Below are 23,096 nucleotides of genomic sequence, written 5' to 3' on the forward strand. Positions count from 1 at the left end.
ACCTATTTTTGCTAACATTTTGTATACAAGTTGTGTTATATGAGAAAACAATGAATGCAAAATACTACAATATTGTTTAATGATGAAATTCAAACTATAATTAATTTCCTAAAATTCCTTTATAATGATCTGGAAGATAGGTTACCATTCATCATCATTTCAGAAATATGTAACTTATGCAATATGTAACTCATGTAACGGGCCCTCTTTTCATTTTACCACGTCTCCCAAATCATCAAGTTAAACAATATCTTATTTTATACCACAAGAGTTATGAGTTATCGTTATTTTGCCCAAAATTACCTATAGCTTATACTTCTGCATATTTGTTCCACTAAATGAAAAGTGTGTAGTTATTGTGAACTAATTTCCATCTTACCTTTGGCATGACTTGTAAGGGCTCCTTCTGCATCAAAGCCAATTTGATTGTCTTTTTACACAATGTACAAAATCCCTTTTGTTTGTATGTTTTATCCTTTTTCAGCCATTCCTTGTATTTCTCTTTTTCAAGCCAGATATCAAAGAAAGAGCAAAGACCTGGCATTTTTAAACATGAGATGAAACAAAACTGAAGACTTAAATTGACTGAACCAATTTTAAATCCTCAAACGTGTGTTACTTTCGAGAACTTTCTACACAGAGTGAGCACTTGTTCAATGTAACCAAAATTCAGTTGGCTAAACAGTCTTGTTAAAGAAATCATGAATTAGTGTAATGAACATTTTGATTGGCCAAAGCTGATGGACTTTTAAAGACTTTTAAAGACCTCAGGGTAATCTGCTCAATTTTCCCGAACTTTTAAGGCCTTGAAAATGCTACCTCATTTTTCCCAAATTGTCAAAGACCTTCCAAGATTGTACGAACCTTGAGTACAAAAAAATCCATTCGAAAACACATAAAATAATCTGTTTAAAATCCTTTTATTTTATCCTGATTGTCATTATGACACTGAACTAGTCTTGAAAACATACATTTTCAGTGTCAATTTTTACTTGGAATAGTAACTTATTCAGTTTGTTCTGCATGTTTGCTCTCTGACAGATTACTTCATTAGGGATCCCAAAAGAAATCTGGAGAATATTTTTTTGCCCAAACAAGAAATTATCATCTACAATAATGTGCTATCCACACAATAAAAACAGTATATTCTTCCATTATTGTGTATTTTGCAATGAACTAACAACAAACATTACTGGTGTAATTCTTGTATTTGATATATATCCACCAGTAATTGCAGCCTTACACCTATGCATTACAACCATAAACCTATGCATTACAACCATACACCTATGCATTACAACCATAAACCTATGCATTACAGCTATACACCTATGCATTACAACTATACACCTATGCATTACAACCATACACCTATGCATTACAACTATACACCTATGCATTACAACCATACACCTATGCATTACAACTATACACCTATGCATTACAACTATACACCTATGCATTGCAACTATACACCCATGCATTACAACCATACACCTATCGTGTGCTGAAAAATGGCGTTAAACCCCACAACAACAACCAACTCTATATAATTAGTATTTGTGAAAATCTACACCACTAACACTCTCAAATTTCATTACTGTGTAAAAAAGTAATGAATAAAAACCAAATGAAGATTTCTCAATAAATTATGATTCTGAAGTTATTTAACATAGAAAATTGAATGTATTTTGGTTTTAATAGTTAAAATATATGTATGATGGTCAGTCACAAACAACACCAGTAAAAGGCTCCTCAGAGACATGTGTTTTATCCAAGTTTAGGAAGGCTTACTACAAACTAGTTATAAATAATCAGAACTGAGATTGATTACCATTAGAGATAAGCTTGACAGCACAATTTCAATTGACTCGTCATCACCATACAGTTGGGATACAGAATTTGAGCGGCAACCATTAGCAGCATTTGAACCTGTCTCAATGGATTTCGTACGTACAATCCTGATGAAGAGTGCACCAAAGTCATGTGAACTTGATCCAGTTCCAACATCACTGCTGCCTGAGTGCTTAGATCCAGTATTGCCTTCATTAACTGATGTTATTAATACCTCTCTCTCATCCAGGGAATTCCCATCATTTTTCAAAACTGCCATTGTTAAGCCTCTGCCGAAGAAACCAACACTAGACCATAACGATTTAAAGAACTACCACCCAGTTTCTAATCTCCCATTTATAAAAAAATCTTAGAAAAGGTTGTTCTATCCCAGCTTGTATCTCATCTAAATTCAAACAGTCTTTTTAGCAATGTGCAATCTGCATTGCCCTTGCCACAGTACTGAAACAACTCTTCTAAAAGTAGTTAATGACATTCTCTCTGCGTTGGATAGCGGAAAGATTACAGTCCTCACCCTCCTTAATTTGTCTGCAGCATTTGACACAACAGACCATGATATATTACTTCACCATCTCCAGCACGTATTTGGCATTCATGATACAGCCTTACTGTGGTTCAAGTCCTACTTGGTCAACAGGACACAAATTGTATCTGCAAATGGAATACACTCCAGCCCAGTTGATCTATGTTGTGGTGTTCCACAGGGGTCTGTTCTTGGACCTGTTCTCTTCATTCTGTACACTCAGTCGCTCATAGATCATCATCCAGCGTCTCACCAACTGTACGCTGATGACATCCAAATATACAAATCTAGCCACCCAACTGAAGTTGATGCTACCATCCAAGGTGTAGAGAGGTGCATTTCTGATGTGAAATCATGGATGACATGTAACAAGCTGCAGATGAATGATGATAAAACAGGCCATTCTGATCACAACACAAAGACTTTCTCATTCACATCCTTTACCTCAAACAATAAATATCAGCAATGCCAACATTAAATTCACACAATCAGTACAAAACCTAGGTGTTACTCTGGACAGTACTCTCACATTGCACCAACATATCATGAACATATGCAAGGCTGCATATCTTGAGCTGAGACGCATCAACTCCATTCGCAAATATCTTTCAGTTGATGCCACTAAAACACTTGTGTGTTCATTAGTACTTTCAAGACTGGACTATTGTAACTCAGTTCTGTCTGGTTCATCTCAATATCTACTCCAGAAACTTCAAAAAGTTCAAAACACAGCTGCTCGGATCATACTTAGAGTACCACGATCAGAGCACACCTCCCCGCTGCTCTGTACCCTACACTGGCTATCCATTCAATCCAGAATCAAACACAAAATTTGTTCTTCGTGCTATGCTTCACTGTCGGTCTCTAGTCCAAGATACCTATCCAATCTCACCCATGTGTACACACCAGCAAGATACTTATGCTCCTCTTATGACAATCGTATACTCATTATTCCCACTATGAAAACAAAGTCACATGGACAGCGTTCTTTTGCATACCAAGGCCCAGCAACGTGGAATCAATTGCTCACTGACACAGTGATCACATTCAAGAGGGCTCTCAAAACTCACTTATTTCGACTGCAAGAACAAACTTAAAGACCTAATAATGTTTCCTACCTGAAATATTCTCAGCATGTTTTTTACTTTTTAATGTTTTTCTAATTTCATGGTGTTTGTTTTTGTAATAATATTATTATATGTTTTTTATCTTATAGGTGTTGTCTAATGTTGTAAAGTGCTTAGATCTTCTAAAGATTAGGCACTATACAAAGTCCTCATTATTATTATTATTATTAAGTTTCTAAAATAAACTATTTGTTTGTTACTCTTCTCATCATTTTGTCTCATTCATTTCTTTTGGTATATTTACTAGTTTGTCAAGTAAAGAGTTAGTCTGAAAAATCAACCCCCAAACCTATACTGGTATTAATGGTCAGTTTGGTGGTTTGAGATCAACTATGCATTAAATCAAGCAACTGTTGCTGATAAATCTGTCCACAACACACACACACATTTTAGGCACTTACTGGTATTTCTCCTAGCTTTTGAGTTTGTTGAAAGGGCCTTTTGGTGATTTGTACTGCATGTTTCGATATCAAATCCGCATGGAATGTCACAATCCTACCTAATCTTGCAATCTTACTACATTAGTAAAAATCAGCTGTTCCATCAAACTTGAGAAACCATTCAGCTGTTGTTGTTGTTGTAGGGTTTAATGCCATTTTTCAGCACACGATAGGCTATACATGGCAGCCAGTATTAATGGTGGAGGAAGAACCTGGGAAAACCCCAGAAAGAACCACCAACCCACAAGAAGCTACTGGTAAGATTTCTCACATACCTACATTAGCCGAATCCTAGACTCGAACCCATGCAGACAGAGGTGAGATGGCAGTGATCCGTAATGGAGAGCACTTTAGACCACTCAGCCAGTTGGGGCCCCCCATTCAGCTGTAACTACACACACTCAAAATTCCACAGACATGTGAACTACATGGCCAAAACAACCAGGTCATGCTCACATAAGAGTATTTCTTATTATATGAGACCAATTATTTTCTGATATAATTAGGTACCTATTTATGATGGTGCAAACAATGTCTCTTTAATTACCACCACAGGAGTTCATACTGCTGCTTGCAGTTTACCTAAAAGAAATATGCTCATCATTTATTTATATTGTTACATGTAAATAAGCAACAATAAAGGCCCTTGGGGTTACTAGCAAAAACATGTTTGCTTGAAAACAAGACACCAGGTCTCCTTAAACTGTGTCTGAAAATAATAATTCCAAAAACAAAACTACTGTAAAACATCATCTAAAATTTACAAGAAATTAAAATATTTTTCTGGCAAATAACTTTTGGTGTCAGAAAGCAAACAGGGTCCAAAACATACAGAAGACATGTTACCCACCTTTCAAGTTGTTCATGAGGAGACTTCCGTAGAAACTGGTCTTTTCTCCACCTCAGCTGATTTTTGTCACCACCAGAGCCACTAAGTGGAGGTGTTCTATCTCCTTCAAAGTAACAAGATTAGATCAATAAAATAGTACAACAGTTTAGCATCATTAGAGTTCAGGATTTGATCTTTGCTACTGACAAACACAAGGACTGGTGCTGCCATTTAATTGTATTAACCATAGATATGTTTTTAAAACAGACATGTCCTGACTGCAGATCATAACTAAAATGTAATCAATAATTACTTAGCTTAAATCTCAGCTTTTCATAGTTTCCAGCACCCATTGTAAACATTAATCAATCCTAGCCTTCAAAATTATGACCTGAGTGGCAGGGCATAAAATACATAAAACACAGAAGAAGAACTTATAAAACCCCAGAGATTAATTTTTGTGTTTCCATTTTTTTCAATTCTCTTTAAGATCTGTTTCAGAAGCTATAATTATTATCCATCACCAGATGTCACATTTAACTAGATGGAAGTCATACACTTTGAATAACATTAAAGTGACAGCCAGTGACCCATATTACAGCTTAGTTAATGCTTCAGTAATTACCTTGATTAGTCACTACAGCTGAGGCCTTACAAGAAGTGAAATTGAATTCCAACTCCACCAATAAATTCAGAACCTCCTATTGTAGCCATACATCCATTTATAAAGATGGTTCAAAAGATGGAGACCAGTTTCATTTGTCAACCTCAAATGGTTGTTTCATAATCATGATCCCAAGATCTTTGCCCAAAAATGTGTAAAAAAAACTGAACAAGTGTACTACAAAAGGCACATGATACACATGTCTTGTGACCTTTTCCCTGCTAATGCTTTGACCTTTGACCTAGGATTCAACAACTGTATGACAAAGTGTGGAGTTGAGTAAAGACCAAAAGCTTAAGTGATCCATTAATTGTGATTCTGACCTTGTTGCAGTGTACGAATGTAAATACATAATACAAAGTTAAATCATGATATTTAACATATTAAAGTTTAATTTAAATCTCTTCATTGGCTTAAAAGTTACATGTGCACAGGGGCAGATATAACTGATTTAAATTTTCCATTGCTGGGACCTTAGCCCTGTGTTTGGGGATCTTGCAAAGGTATGTGACATACTATCTACTATAGAAGAGGGATCTGGCAATGGTATGTGACATACTATCTACTATACAAGAGGGATCTGGCAATGGTATGTGACATACTATCTAATATACAACAGGGATCTGGCAATGGTATGTGACATACTATCTACTATACAAGAGGGATCTGGCAATGGTATGTGACATACAATCTACTATACAACAGGGATCTAGCAATGGTATGTGACATACTATCTACTATACAACAGGGATCTGGCAATTGTATATGACATACTATCTACTATACAACAGGGATATGGCAATGGTATATGACATACTACCTACTATACAACTGGTTTCATTAAAACATCAACAGTGTTTTAAAAAGTTATACTCTGGACAAGTTCCCTTGCTAAGACCTTGACCTTGAGGCAGGGGGCATGATTATGGTATGTGACACTGCTGATATTTGATATACGCTTGGCTAAAGTTTCACTAAGGTATCTTCAGTGGTTCAGAAGTCACACTCCACAGAAGAATAAAAGTAACATCATTATATTTCCCTTGCCATCACCTTAACAGGCATGGCAATGGAGTGAGATACACCACCATTTCATGATATATTTATATACTAGGGCAATGTTTCATTAAAACATCTTAAGTGACTCAAAATGGCCTTGTCCTTGTGGTAGGCAGTATGGCTATGTTACAGAACAGTGTCCTTACTTGATATATAACTGGCTAATGTTTTATTGAAATATCTTCAATGGTTCAAACGTTATACTCTGGACAAAGATGCAAATCAAAGAAACAAAATCTTCCTTGTCATGACCTTGACATTCAGGCAGGTGGCATGGCTATTATAAAGAACAGAGTGTCTATATTTGATATATAATTGGCTAATACTGTATTGAAATACATTCAATGGTTCAAAAGTTATACTCTAGACAAAGATACAATTCGCTGAATTGCATTCTCCCCTAGCATGACCATCAGGGGGGTATGGCTATGAATAGTCATGATGTATTTTGCAGTAAAATTTTAATGGAAACAGTCACAAACTTAATGGCCAGATAAATTAATGGTAATGAACAGACGGACAATGCCATAATGTAAGACTTAAGATGAGGGGGGATATAAGAATCACTAAATGGCCTCAAAGTATGCCCAACGCATTCCATTATTCAACATTAACAGATTTTTGCAAAATCTTGCTAACAAATCTTCTTGGAATGGACAGAAATATGGACAGACAGGATCAAAATCAACATTAATCAACTGCATGTAGTGTTGGCATAATAAGAATAAATATTGTGCAAACAGCAGAATACATATTAGCATCCTACCTCATTAATTCATGGACTGCTTTAACAAAGTTCAAATTTTTCTCGTAAATTTGCATTACATTTCTTAGTTAATATCCATCATAGCTCTATTAAATTGTTTGACACAGACATCAGCAAGAGTCTTTGATTTTGGCATGACTAATTTCAATGTAATACCCATCATAAATCTATGAAATAGTTTGACACAAATATCAGCAAGTCTTTGATTTTGGCAGGACTAATTTCATTGTAATACCCATCATAAATCTATGAAATGGTTTGACACAGATATCAGCAAGTCTTTGATTTTGGCAGGACTAATTTCATTGTAATACCCATCATAAATCTATGAAATGGTTTGACACAGATATAAGCAAGTCTTTGATTTTGGCAGGAATTTTACTGTAATACCCATTATAAATCTATGAAATGGTTTGACAGATGTCAGCTCAAGTCTTTGGTATTAGGTGGACAAAGTTCAGTCTAGAGAATATGGATATTTACACAATATTACCTGGCAAGCTGATGTGAGAACTCTGTCTCCGTCTAATCATCTCAGAACGAGCGCTGACAGAACCCAAGATGGCCTCCTCCAATTTGGACTTCATGTCTACACTCTTCTTCATTGTCTGCTGGGAGAACTGAGCCATATTCTTCTTGCCCTGTACCAAGACATGCATGTAGTTACATTATTGGTCAGAATTTCACCAATGGAACTGGACTTTAACTTACACCTAGAACCTACCAAATATTTTACATGAGATAAACGTCTGACCAATCATGTCTTAACTCTTGATTCAAGATTTAAATCATGTTGGTGAAATTTGGGCCTGACTCAAGATAAACTCTTAAAAGATTAGCTGAAAATGAGGCTACAAGTTATTGTTTAATAACATTTAATGTCTGATGTCGTGTCATCTTGACTGAAAAGAAAGATGTTGGATTATTAAATAAACAGGTACATCATGGTATAACAAAGTTTATTATAATGCTAATTTAGACATAACAGTATTATTATGGATTCAAATATAACAACAGACAGTTGTCCCAAAAATAAGAGCAAATAGTGGCAACAAAAAAGGGAAATTAATAGCCTTCTTGTGTTTTCTTTTACAAGAAATGAGTCACAAATATAACAATATTATTCAGCATGGAATTATGTTAATTCCAATGGACAACTCTTCGTCATGCTATCACATCAGTATTGTGACTTAAAACAAGCAATCTGCTCAGTATAAGTGTAACAAACCATATCAAACAATCATACACATTGAAGAATAAGTTTTATTAATGTGAAAACAGCAAAAACTGGTTTCCGGATCAATTTCATGTAATTCTTGCTCAATCTGAATAAAATAACAAACCGTCTCAGTTCATTATTGTATGCAAACTCCCAAGAGAAGGAATGAAACACTGTATCAAATATCTTGGATCCCATTTTACATTTCACTCATCATAATTGGTATGTGGCTGAAAATAAAATGTCATTTAAGTTTGCAAATTAGGTTGAAGTGACCTAGGTTTGTTATGATTGATTTACTCTCCTTGAGATACACCCACAGATCAGTTCTTACAAGTCCAGGTAAAATGGGATCCAGGCTATAAAGGGTGTAAAAAAAATCTGAAAATGCAAAAGTTACTCAAGCACGAAAATGTGGTCACAGTGACCTAGTTTCAGTATGGTTGATTCACTCATACTGACATGCATCCACATAACTTTATGATCTTATTGCATAATGAATGAATGGCTAAAAAACAAATAGTAACTCATGTGAAAATTAGGCCAAAGTGATCAAGTTTTTGTAAATCATTACTGATGTTCTTGAGATAAATCCATATACAAATTTCATACAAGTTGGTAAAATTGAACTTAAAATAACTGAGAGCATAATGAACACATGAACTGCCAAATTTATGAACAAATGGGCAAAATATGGGACTCCATCCCAACTTCATCGGCAAGGGGAAGGCCTGGAACTGCAGGTTGAGCCCACAGTCAAAGGAAAAGTTTAAACCAAAACTCCCACACAAATGCTGATGATGGCAGTGTTGCGGAAAGGAGAAAAGTGACCATTGATGAGGACTCAACAAAACTTATTTTAATTATAACATGTTTACAAGGACAGGCTATGTTCATGCATTTGTCAGCCAACAAATTACCAAGTGCAACTCATTTTAATACACTGTGCAAACCTAACATACATGGATTCCAAAAGGGTAATCTGGGACCCCTTTGGGATATTATTATATGCCCTATGAAAGTTACATGGGGAAGGTCCTTAATATCCAGGATGTGTTTGTTGATACATGTCCAGCTACTTATCAGTATGATTGGTGGACATAGGAGTAAACTTGCAGAGAAATGACCATGACAAAGGAAGGTACATGCAAGTAACTGGCTGATATATTATGTACTTCTTCCATTATCACATACTGAGGCATGTCACTTTTCTGGTAGCAAAAGCATTATCAAATTTATCATCATCATCATCATCATCATCATCAACATCATGAACAATCTTAAGATATTGTGAACAATCTTAAGATGCTGAAAAAAGATCTTTCCAAAGTCATATAATACAGTGTTGTATGCTGATACACGATGTGCAAATTAAGCCTCTTGAATTATATCATCCTGAATTAGCCTATTTTACTTGACCGACTTCAACTTTCATTGCTATGCAATGAAAACTGAACCAGGGCCTGAGTAAAAATGAAATATAACAAAAATGATGCACACCATAATTTTGAGCCTATTTTAACACTGACAATGGCAAATTAAATTTTATACAAAAATCAAAATATGCCGAATCACACCTTTAAAGTAAACAAAAATATCAAAGTACTGTACTGAAAACACTGATGGTTTGGAGGGCTGAATGATACTAATTAATCAAAGTACTGAAAACACTGATGGTCTGGAGGGTTAAGTAATACTAATTAATAAAGTACTGAAAACACTGTCTATAGGGTTAAAAAGTACTGTACTGAAAACACTGATGGTTTGGAGGGCTGAATGATACTAATTAAAAAAGTACTGAAAACACTGATGGTCTGGAGGATTGAAGTAATACTAAGTAATAAAAGTACTGGAAACACTGCTGGTTTGGAGGGCTGAAGTAATACAATTAATCAAAGTACTGAAAACACTGATGGTTTGGAGGGCTGAATGATACTAATTAATCAAAGTACTGAAAACACTGATGGTCTGGAGGGTTAATACTAATTAATGAAAGTATTGAAAACACTGTCTGTAGGGTTAAGTAATACTAATTAATCAAAGGACTGAAAACACTGATGGTTTGGAGGGCTGAATGATACTAATTAATCAAAGTACTGAAAACACTGTTGGTCTGGAGGGTTAAATAATACTAATTCATGAAAGTACTGAAAATACAGTCTGTAGGGTTAAGTAATACTAATTAATCAAAGTACTGAAAACACTGATGGTTTGGAGGGCTGAATGATGCTAATTAATCAAAGTACTGAAAACACTGTTGGTCTGGAGGGTTAAGTAATAATAATTAATCAAAGTACTGAAAACACTGTTGGTCTGGAGGATTGAAGTAATACTAATTAATAAAAGTACTGGAAACTGTTGGTCTGGAGGGTTGGAATGACACTAATTTATGTAATATCAGAAAGAAGAACTCCAAATAAATATTTATGGTCCTTTTCCCTACTGTGAACACACTGCTCTATATAACTTTTGCAATATTATTCTTAACTTTCTTTTCTTTTCATGCCATAGGAGAATTAATTTATCATTTTAAACATCATCGGAGGAATTACTGTGATAGATAGATATATATATATATATATATATATATATATATATATATATATATATATATATATATATATATATATATATATATATATACATACACATACATACATACATACACATAGTACAGCTCACATGTATTTTTTGAATCCCACGCATGATGGTGGTGGTGGAGAGAGAAGACGATTAAAAAAAATACCTCCACCATTTCTCTATGCATCCTGACAGAGTTGCAGCAGCAGCTCATGGAGAATTGCTCTGCACACCTTGCTATCTCGCGGAGTTGTTGATAACGACCACTGTGAACTGGATGTGGCCTCTATCAAATGGGCATGGCTTACTGTGTATGACCCATAATAAAGATTATGTAATAGATATGATGCCAAATCAAATGCTGCATGCTGAGGCGCAGTGGTGATTGTTTATTATTTTAAGTAGCTCATCACGATGTGTAGGGTTCCAAACTTACATGTGAGCTGTACTATATATATATATATATATATATATATATATATATATAAAACCTGAAAGCCAAGTGGATCTATATCTTTTTACTGATTCTAAAGACCACACAGTTTGTTAATATCATTAGAAATACAAACTTTGTTCAAAAAAGAGAATAGATCCAATGACACAGTCATGGAGGGATTGAAATTCCTCCAAGTCAAAACATTTTACCTGTCAGGAAGAACGTTTGAAGTCAATTTCTTTGCATGTTTTCCACACATCATTTTTGATGCCATGCACATTATGTCCTAATCTCAATTATGCCAGTACTTGCTCAAGGGACCAAAATGTGTCCACATGATGTCAACAATCTGCAAGGAGGTTTTACTATATTTTCCCCAAACTGATATCTGCAATTTCTTTAAAGGTCACTTGCCACATATATTGTACAAATGTGTGATATTATTATAGTCATAAAAAAACACATTTGTTATGTATGCACACCATAAAAATGTTCAATTAGATTTGAAAATCTGCTCTTTTAAATGAAAACGTTATTCTGTAATCTCCATAAACAATGGGTAGTTTCCGCATGCCAAAAACAGATATGACGTACATTTATCCCTTCTATTCAACCTAGCCATTCAAGCGTTTAATTTCCCCATGTAAATGTCTGTGATATAGCCTACAATTGTGCTTCTGTACAGCAAATATGGTGCACTGCGTTACATATGGATGTAACCAAAAGAGTGATGATGGGACCAAAGGGTTCTTTCTTTTTCTGAAAGACCCTGTTTACTAGAAAAAAAAGTGGATTGAAGTTGTGGGATTGAATAGGATGAGGGATGGGAAAGTTGTACCATTTATGCCAACAACATCATCCCGCTTGTGCACACGGCATTTTGAGAACAGTTACTTTTTACACCCTCCTTCAGTGATGAAATCCAGTGGTGTACAAATGAAACTGAATTTGTTAAAAACAGCGTGCCTACAATTTTCCTAGAGATTGTCAAATATAAGAAATCCCTTCCATCACCCAAGAAGTTTGGACCTCCTAAATCCCATAGAAAGTTCTATGGCGCATATGAGAAGAGGGATAGATAGAGCGTAAGTAAAATATATGAAATAAAGATTACAGTAATGTTACTGCAAATTTAAAATATTAATGTTTAAAATAATCATAATACTTTTTAAATGTGCAGAGTGTAGACTTTGATCAAACTCTTTATTTAGCATTGTTTTAACCAATATGAACAGTTTTGAAAGCAACACAGTCTAGTGCATCATGTATGCACATCAATAAAACACTGAACAGTAAATTAGTTTTCAATAGTTTCATCTAAATGTTCCCTATCCATAGTTTATAGTGTTTTATTTTTTGACAACAAGAAGCATGTACTTCATCTTGTGGAGATAAATGTACATCATTTTCAGTTGGTGTCTTCTATAGGTGAAAATCGTAGCCAAGGGGAAGTAATAGCGGTTTATACTTCTATTTCAAGTAATTAAATTATTATTTCTTCTTTATACTTGATAAAAAAATGATTCATTTTGTGCAAGCATAACTACTTTAAATCATGTAATTCAAATCTGATGCAAAAAGAAAAATGTTAGAGTATGGCCGGTGACCTTTAAGCAATCTGAATAGGCAGAGACTACATTGTGTATAAACTCATTTCAAAGACGAATTTCCAACATAACTATTTGTTTGAAGAAAGCGGGTCAACTGGAAATTTAGTTATCTGATTTCTAATACCATCTCTCAAGAAGAGTTGTGGTCCAAAATTCTACTACCACTCATCCCTTCTAAGGCAACCTCATTTATTGTACGGACATGAAGACAGCTAGTGATTGCCATGACATAATAATGGTATAGACATAAAGACAGCTAGTCATTCCCATGACATAATATGGTACAGACATGAAGACAGCTAGTGATTGCCATAGCATATGGTACAGACATGAAGACAGCTAGTAACTGCCATGACATAATATGGTACAGACATAAAGACAGCTAGTGATTGCCATGACATAATATGGTACAGACATGAAGACAGCTAGTGATTGCCATGACATAATATGGTACAGACATGACGACAGCTAGTGATTGCCATGACATATGGTACAGACATGAAGACAGCTAGTGATTGCAATGACATAATATGGTACAGACATGAAGACAGCTGTGATTGCCATGACATAGTATGGTACAGACATGAAGACAGCTAGTGATTGCCATGACATAATATGGTACAGACATGAAGACAGCAAGTCACTGCCATGTCATAAAACATGTATGCCTGACTTCTCAAGATCAACTTACAAAGAAACAAATGAACATAGATGCCACACCTCTGGGCCTGAAATGCAAAATTTGACCAATGTGTTATGGACAGACAGTTAAGTCTAGAGGTAATACTGCTAGCTCCGACCACAGTGATGGTGTGGCATATTTAAAAAAAAAGCCTTTCAACAAATGTTTATATCACACAGTAAAACTTGTATCACCTTGTGAAATGATATAATAGTTAGGTCTCTGACATAACATATGATCACTATGTCTCACAGTGACTTTTACTAATGGCAATGCCTGAAAAATGTATTACTTGAATGTGGTGACTCAATGTTGAGTCCTAGGCATAATCTGAAAAGAAAGCACAACCAAAAGCAATACAAGTGACACTGTATAGCTCGTTCATATGAAGGGCTCCTGTGGACAGAATGGAAAAAAAATGAGTTAATTATCCTGAAAATAAAGATGCAATTAGGTCAAAATCAACTGGCCAAGATGAATTTCTTCCCAATACCTGTCCATTGCTGTCATCTTTGCTGTTGCTGCGATACAGCATGACTGTTCCCTTGAGGAAATCCTGGGACTTGCGTTGGATGCCCTCCCAAAGGTCACTGCGGGAGAGTGATTTGGGCAGACTGGCACTCTTTTGACGAGTCATGGTATTGGAGGGACTCTCAGCCCAGTCCTCTAGGGTTTCTTCTGAGGCTGAACGCTGGGACACCAGGGCCATGCGGCTTGGTGCCCATTTGGACTGAGGAGTAATTGAGTGAAGGTGGGGATAAATTTCAAATATTTTGGATATAGCATTTTTCTGCTCTTTTTTTTCCTTTATTGATTCCAAAAACATTTTTTGGTGATTATGCTAATTAAATTTTTGTTATTAATAATTTATAATACTATCGAAGATTGGGGTTTCTTTAAAACTTATGTTTTCTGTTTATTTAAAGCTGTCAATTATCTATATAACATACATTTATATTCTTTTTATGTTCTCATCTATTAAACCTGACATCTAGGGTAAAATTATGATCCTAAGTGTTTTGTTGTTACATGAAAACTTTGGAATGGTAAATGTGTTCTAGTCCTAGATGTTGAATTTTTTTCTTTTATATTTTGTACATGGCTTAATTATTGATAGACAGAAGAATTCCACAGAACTTGTCTGATCCAATGTGACATAATGCAAAAAGTCTTGCAAACTCACTAGTGCAAGAAATGCAGGTCTCTATGGACATAAAGTTTCATGACTATACATATGACAGTATTATTGTCTGATAATACAAACCCGCTTGTTTGTACCCCCCTACCGATTTAAATAATGGAAACCTTTAATGTGATAAAAAGTGCAAGGAACTTAGTCAATTCATTCATTGATTTATAGTTTCTAACCTGACTCTGAGTAGAGTGGCCCTAACACCGTCATCTTATGCGCGTTTCATGCTTAACGGAAGTTTTCAGTACAATAGACGGACATGCTCAGATCCATTTCCAGTTTCTGGACAAGTCCATTTTCAGCAAAGGGGTGCATCACAACTACAGATGTACATACATAAGTTGTCTGCTTCCAACGTCGAATCAAGCAAAGGAAAATGACAACTATGCTTTTCATGTGGATTTAGCAACCTGTTTAATTTCTATGTTCATGTATGCAGAGGGATATAATTCCAAACTCTCAACGTTATGTAATTTACGCAATTATTCAGCATTTGCCGAACAGGATGAACTACGTCATTATGTTGTCTGATGGAAATAAACTAGCCTATAGTGTACGCAATATGGCGCCGTGTTAGTATGGAAAGTCTGTTAAGCATGAAATGGTGCAGGGGATGCCAGCATTAGTGCCATTCTGATCACAGTCAGGTTAGAAATTATAAATCAATGATTCAATTGACTTAGTTCTGTGCACTTTTTCACATTAAATGTTCTCGTTTTTTAAATCAGTAGGGGGGTACAAACAAACGGGTTTTGTGTTATAAGACTATAGATAGACTGCGCCCAATGCCAAAACATCATAAGATCCATGGAGTGTGGCAAGTAGGTCACTGTGACCTAATATGGCTATGGTTTATAGCTACCTCATCCATCAAGTTTCTGTAACAGTGTCAGAGGAACTTACATGAATGCAAAAATTTAACACTGACATCTACACCATCAACAACAGTTACAATGCTGTTGAAAAACTGACACACATATCTCATCTACACTTTGCAGATGAGACAAAAATTGTATCATTAATTCCACTCCTTTTTCTATGTTAGAATTCCATTTCCATACTTAAAACCCCATTTTCATGCTTAAAATCCAATTTCTGTGCTAGTCCTGAGATCATTCATGAGACATATGTGCAATTGCCAACACAAGCAGCTTGCAAAGAAATGTGGATTTGTAAGATCTTTTCTGTCAAATGTGTATTCAAATGCTGCTGATTGGTTATGAAGAACACTGCCCACCGTCTCTCTTTTCATCACTGTCTTCAGCCATATCATGTGTCAGATCAGCAGTACATATATACATACCAGGATCCTGTCATTTTTTCAAATCCTGTTAAGTGATTTTTAAAACTCATGGGTTTTTCACTTTTTTAGCAACAGCAGTCAGACTGTACAGCTATACCACATCTTTTGTGCCAAGATGATTCCTGTCACACTTGGTCAAACTCTTCAGAGACTTTTTGTTAAGAAAATGTGCAAATGCTGTTGAACTTTTATAAACAGCAGCCATATTAAATGGTGGATAAGCATTATTTGTACAGAACTTAAAGGTCCTTATGCCAGAATACTTTCTATCTGACATGGTCAAATTCTGTTGAGCATTTATTGTCAGAAAATGTTTAAAGTTATTTTTTTCTATTTTAAGTAGTAACAGCCTTACTGAATAATAAAAATCGGCATCATTAAAAAAAATTGGAATGTTCTTTGTCCAAATGCTTTCTGTCAAACCTGCTAAATTTTGCTGAGAGGTTTTGGAGAAATCGTTGCAAGGTTTTTCTATTTTTAATTCAAGCAGCCATATTAGATGGAAGATCAGCATCATTTGTACATACTCTAACTTTTATGCAAGGATGCTCTCTGCCAAATTTAATTGAAATAGGTTGAGTGGTTTTAAAGAAGTTGAAATAGCAGATGTTTATAGATAACAGATGACACAAAACAAATGCAATGGATGACTATTGACCAATGTGTGGGTCATATCATATTCCATCAACAGCTCTTATTTACTACAGCTTGACCAATTATTGGCTGTAGAATAACCTGGCTTTTTTGTACGCTGATGTTAAGCAATTTATTAACAATCTGAACATAGATTATTAAATCAAGTCTCTTACAGGGTAGCCTTGAGACATCCCTTACAAATGTTTATACTATGAAATACAACTGAAATGCACCATTATCTACACTGTGGTTTCAGTTAACATGAATTTTATTTTTAGTCACCATCTTTAAAACATTAATTTAAAACAAAATTAAAAATCAAAGCATCCATTTTATAATGATGTTGCTGTCAAAAGAGAGTATAATTTTGCAAAACACATATCCAAATGTTTATCTGTTTTGACCACTAGCCCAACATAAACCTCTTGGTTAAGTATATATATGTATGCATTAGGGTTCAACAGCACATTAGTACAGTATGTCTGCTTATATGGTACCAATAAAATGCAGAGTTCTACAAACTATGGATAGAAAGAACTGCAGAAAAGAAATTATAAAAGATGAACCCTACCAAATAAATACAAAGTACAACAGGATAAGCAATAAAAGCAATGATTTTAAAATTTCTGTAAGATACACATAAAATAAAAATAAATGTGCAAAATGTAAAACTCTTGAGTCACTAAGGAAAAGAATTGACCTAGGGGCTAATGTAGGCTGCATAGTTATGTATATTTTGTCTTCTCACATTATTTAAGTATATTTACAGATGTAATGCACATACCTGGTACACATGCTTTATACAGTAACTTTAGACTCCACAATGTGTGACATGGTCTTCAGAAGTTTCATGTTTTCTTTTTTAAATACTATATATATATATTCACTTGTAGTCAGATCCAAATGAAAACTGCACAAACCAAGATCCACCATTACATAATGTATCAACTGATCTGAGTCTATACATTTTGCCTGGGGTAACCAACAGAAGAAAATAACACAAAACCCTGATCTGCCAGCACATTACATGGTAGCAGATCAGGTTTATGATGCATGCGTTTGGATCTGACCTATAGACAAGCATATACAGTACACAGACATACATATTTTTGTACAAAAGATCAAGGTATGATATCACTGTATGGTGGAGATCTTAATAGTTTCCAAGTCATGTCTGAAGTTAATTCCTAGGGATGTTATGAATGGAGATAGGAATGATGGTGCTGGTGGTGAATGAAAGATATATCAAGGGTCCTAACATCAATTGCATGTCTGATATTTAGATACCCAGTAAGTGACTATATATGATGTATATATTGGTTTAAGCATATAGCCATTTATTACAAAATACAGCACATAGATGTTTACTGTTGATCACAATCCATCTGCTCAGAGCAGACCCACTATAGTCTATTTACACCAATAACTGACTACAAGTCTTGAAATATCCTCACCTTAATTTCTATATCTGAAATGTCCTCGCTTTAATTTCTATATGTGAAATGTCCTCACTTTAATTTCTCTATCTGAAATGTCCTCACTTTAATTTCTATATCTGAAATGTCCTCACTTTAATTTCTCTATCTGAAATGTCCTCACTTTAATCTCTCTATCTGAAATGTTCTCACTTTAATTTCTATATCTGATGCTGAATGAGTAAATTATGTAAGAAAGATTTTAATTTCTGTTATGTCATTTTGGCAGGAGTGTTAGTAAAAGTGCTCTTTTGTATGTCAGGAGTTAGAGATATGTACTATCTGAAATGGACTATAGTACTGGTAAGCCCGGGAACAGCATCAATACAGGGCAAGTCTTTTGATGTTGTTTCAGTAAACTGCCATTCATTGTTCAGCTTTAAGAGGCATTTGTACATTTTTATGTTCAATATGAACATTTATGGTTATACAATGGAGATTTGAGTAGTTTTCAAGTTTTTACTCCTGTGAGTAATGATCGACCCAGATATTAATGTCACCTGCATAACTGAATGAGTCTTTCATGTCAATAAACTCTGGTCCATGGTAGTCAATTCCCCAATACAAAATTTCAATAGAACATATTGTGGCAGGACTTGTATTTATTTTACTCCTTCCATGGTTTTAAATGGGAAGTGTGTGTGTGTATGTTTTTGTGTGTGCTAGAAACAAAATATGTGCCATGCCACTTTATATCATGGGGGAAATACATCACTAGGGTTGTTTTACCCCAGAGGGAAAGTCCCTGACTCTCTGTAATATACAAAAATTAGAATGGGACATTTTTTTCAACAGAAGTATGTGATGTAAACAGCATTGGGACTCCAGATGAGTCTTTCAGTGCTGAGAAAAACCCCAGTGAATATTTATATCAACCATGTCAAGTACGGGATAGTATAACAAAGACAGATGAGTTGATAACAATATTCTGAACATCTTTACTCAAAACAGGCAGGATACAAATCTTTCTCTAAATAAAATTCCTGTGTTTGTTAAAAACTGTTATTGTTATTGTTATAGGATTTAACGCCATTTTTCAGCACAAGATAGGCTATACATGACAGCCAGTATTAATGGTGGAGGAAGAACCCGAGTAAACCTCGGAAAGAACCACCGACCCACGAGCAAGCTTTCTCACATATCCACAATGGCCAAGCCCGAGTCTCGAACCCACGCAGACAGAGGTGAGATGGCAGTGATTAATGATGAAGAGCACTTTAGACCACTCAGCCACTTGGGGCTCCTGTTAAAAACTGTTCATTTGTTTTGACTCCTAGGGAACCAGTGACCATCACATATGCATTCATCATTTTCAACTGTATTAAGTGCAGGTATGTTTTGTTTTACTGTACTCTACCTATAGTATAAATGTCCATATCACTCGAGTTACAGGTCTGAGGGGTTCACTGTCATGTCATGCTCAAACATGTTTTTACTTGTGCATCTATAATCTGTATTGGGATTATTTTACTTTTCTTTCCTGTCTTTTGAAAAACCAGATTGCAATCAATGATTATGTAGCTTACCACTAGGAGCCTTTAAGTGGTTTCCAATTACCAATGTAAGCATAAACTATTATGCAGAAAGTAAGTTTAAATGAAAGTGATCTATACACTGAAATGTTGGCCCCTTTTGAAAAGTAACAAATGGGGGGGGCATATCTTTTTCTTCTTATATATCTAGAATTTAAATTTAATCAGCACAATATAGCCAATATTATCCAGGCATGCTGTTAGACCACATACATACATACATACATACATACAAATGTACATACATGCATACATACATACATACATACATACATACATACATACATGCATAAATACATACATACATACATACATACATACATACATACATACATGCATGCATACATACAATTACTAAGCATAAGAAACGTACAAATGTCGAAACATTCTTTTCAAAGTACAGGTAGTATTATATATTTGATAAAAACCACATACATTTTCCACAAAATCTGCTACAGAAGCAATCAACATTCTCCACCCCTAAAATACAAATTCTACAGGGTAAAAGTCACTGACTTTAAGCATCCTTGGAGTAACAGCCAATACAAGCATGGTTCATGCATCACTAAGTACCTTCATCAGCAACTACAGTCAAGGCTTCACATGAAAAGTCCATTCATCTAATTCTTACAGTCATTTACATGTACAATACACAGTTCAATTACTGAGGCTGACACCAATGTTAGGTAGCATAATAGCTCTCCTCGACTTCAAAGGAGTCAACTAGTGACAACACTTTGTTGATATCCTTCTTAATCCATAAAATTGAATGACTGACTCCCGCACCTTTTAATGTCCCTGGTAGAAGTCACACTGTACAGTGTAGAGAAGTCCTGAGGCATTATTGCACTTGTTGCAATCTACATCTTATGTATAACATTACATCAGTACTCATTTACAAGTTTCTGTTACAAGAAGTTATTTATCAAGTCTGAATTTAAATAGTTCCCTAAACTCCTTAATGTCCATTTTGGGCATTTTATAATCAGCACAAAAATTAGAACTGTTGGACATGTCAAAGAAATATGACCAATTCCTGAGGCCTGACATGTATCTTGGTGGGGATCTCAATAGAGGGGTCAATTTAGCAGTTGACCCACTGGTTCATGTCCTGTGGGTTTTTAGGTGGGCCAGTTAATACTGACGGCTGATGGGCAGCAAAGCCAGTTAAATTTTCTCAAGTTAGTTTTGTGCAAGGATAGTTGATATACATGTGAACCGGCCCCGACAGCCAATGGAAAAATCTGGTTAAATTTTCATTCTGGATCTCATTTGCTGTGTTGACACTTGATAGATGTTGATTCTCATTCATTTAAGACTAACAACTCAAAAGGTTTCAGTACTCAGAAGATTGCCAAAAAATTTCACTTGTCCCCATTGTCTGGCTATAAACGGTAAGCCCTGCTTCCAGTCACTAAAGCTTAAACCTTTTTTGTGTGCTAAAAGTAATAAAATTATAGAATTTTATCATTTCCTTTCCAAATGCTATCTATGACAAAAGGCCCAAATGACCCTTAGATTCGTCACCTACATAATCTATTGATCAAGAAATGGAGGTCTGTATGAAGATTGTTGATATTTTAAGATTTTTCCTTTTGTAGTAACATCAGTTGTATCTTTTTATCAAAATAATTTGTAAAAATTTGGAATGTCTGTGTCGGGATACTTTGTGTCACTAAAATGTTTTCTGCTTTTGGTAAAGGAAGCCATAACCTAAGTCAGAAAAGCATCATCTGTACAAATTTAAAATACCTTCATGTCAAAATGCTGTCAAAATGATTTGAATTCTATGGTTTTTTTTAAAAACAAATCATTTAAAAAAGTTGTTCTATTCTTAGACATATGGCCATTTGGCATCATCTGTACACATTGTAAAGGTCTTCTTTATAGAAATATGTTTTCTGTCAAATATGTAAAATTCAGTTTAGTGGTCATTGAGAAGTCATTACAACGTTTTCTATTTTGAGTATAATGCTGGCTTTATTTCATGGTGAATCGGAATCAGTTTACATAAACAGGATAAGGTTTCATGCCAGGAATATTTCTCTCAAACTTATGTGAATTCTATTCAGATATTTGCTTCACAAGTTGTTTCAAGATTTTCCATTTTTAATAACCTTATCAATATTTTATATCAGATCAGCATCATTTTGTTTAAAAACAAAAGGCATTTCATGCCAAGATGCATTCTATCAAATTTAATCAAATTCTGTTTAATGATTTTTCTGAAGAAGCTGATATAAGTGTTTTTGCTTTTTAGTAATGGCAGCCATATGGATTGGCAGCAAACGTGCAAAATTGAAAGGTCTTCATGCCAGGACACAGTCTGAAATTTAGGCAAATTCTGTTAAATAATTTCCATTTTTTAGCAGTGACAGACATATTTGACAATGGATCAACATCATATACATAAATTTGAAAGATCTTCATGCCAGGATGTGCTGTCAAATTTCATCAGATTCTGTTCAGCAGCTTTTGACAAACATTCATTAAAAGGTTTCTCCATTTTTAATAATGATGGTCGTATTTAATGACTAATAAAATAATTTGCATAAAATTTAGGCTTTATGCATGAATCCTTTTTTTATATATAAACCTGGCCAAATTTCAGTTTAGTGGGGTTTATGTCTCTTAAACTGCTTTAAGAGTTTTATATTTTTAGTAACCACTGATTTCATGGTTGATCAGTACCAGCTGTATCAAAAAACCTGAATGTTAGGATGCTCTCTGCTAAGTTTGCGTGAAACAGGTTCAGTGAAGTTTTTAGAAGCTGAAAAAAGCACTTGTTGATAAATGACAAAGAACACATAAGACATGAAAGATGATGCCATGCCATAATCGCACATGTGAATCTACTAGCAGTAGGACAAATATATAGTTTTAACGGCTGTCACATATACCAATTCATGCTTGAAATCTACTGCTTTTGAAAAAAAGAAGATTTTTTACAAAATTGATACATGTATTCAAAGAATGGAATTTTTAAGCATTGTACTCTAGCAGAAACCATCCTGCTAGGGACCAGAAATATTATACTGATGCCATGATGTGTGGCTGAGTAATTGGCTGAAGAGGCTATAAAACAAGTTATTAAATGATTTCCTTATTGTTTTGATCTAGAGGGCTCCGAGGTGTTATAATTAATAAAGGGATTGAAAAACTGGACAAC

The 23,096-nt window shown here is 34.8% G+C and overlaps 1 protein-coding gene across 4 annotated transcripts in view; it reads right to left on the bottom strand.

Annotated features, from left to right (window-relative positions):
- Positions 1-23,096, bottom strand: part of LOC149807910 (dedicator of cytokinesis protein 7-like) — a 184,966-nt gene that overhangs the window by 65,260 nt on the left and 96,610 nt on the right. For 3 of the 4 annotated variants that reach the window (XM_089971876.1, XM_089971866.1, XM_089971884.1), the window contains exons 31-33: positions 14,283-14,519; positions 7,756-7,903; positions 4,795-4,897 (exon numbers count right to left, since the gene is read on the bottom strand). In XM_089971876.1, coding sequence (XP_089828002.1) covers positions 4,795-4,897; positions 7,756-7,903; positions 14,283-14,519 — 488 coding nt within the window. The remainder of the gene's footprint in view (positions 1-4,794; positions 4,898-7,755; positions 7,904-14,282; positions 14,520-23,096) is intronic. The other variant, XM_089971895.1, reaches the window with a different exon arrangement.

The sequence above is a fragment of the Sinohyriopsis cumingii genome, chromosome 1 (genome assembly GCF_028554795.1).
Source record: "Sinohyriopsis cumingii isolate HCF-2022 chromosome 1, ASM2855479v2, whole genome shotgun sequence".
NCBI lineage: Eukaryota > Metazoa > Mollusca > Bivalvia > Unionida > Unionidae > Sinohyriopsis > Sinohyriopsis cumingii.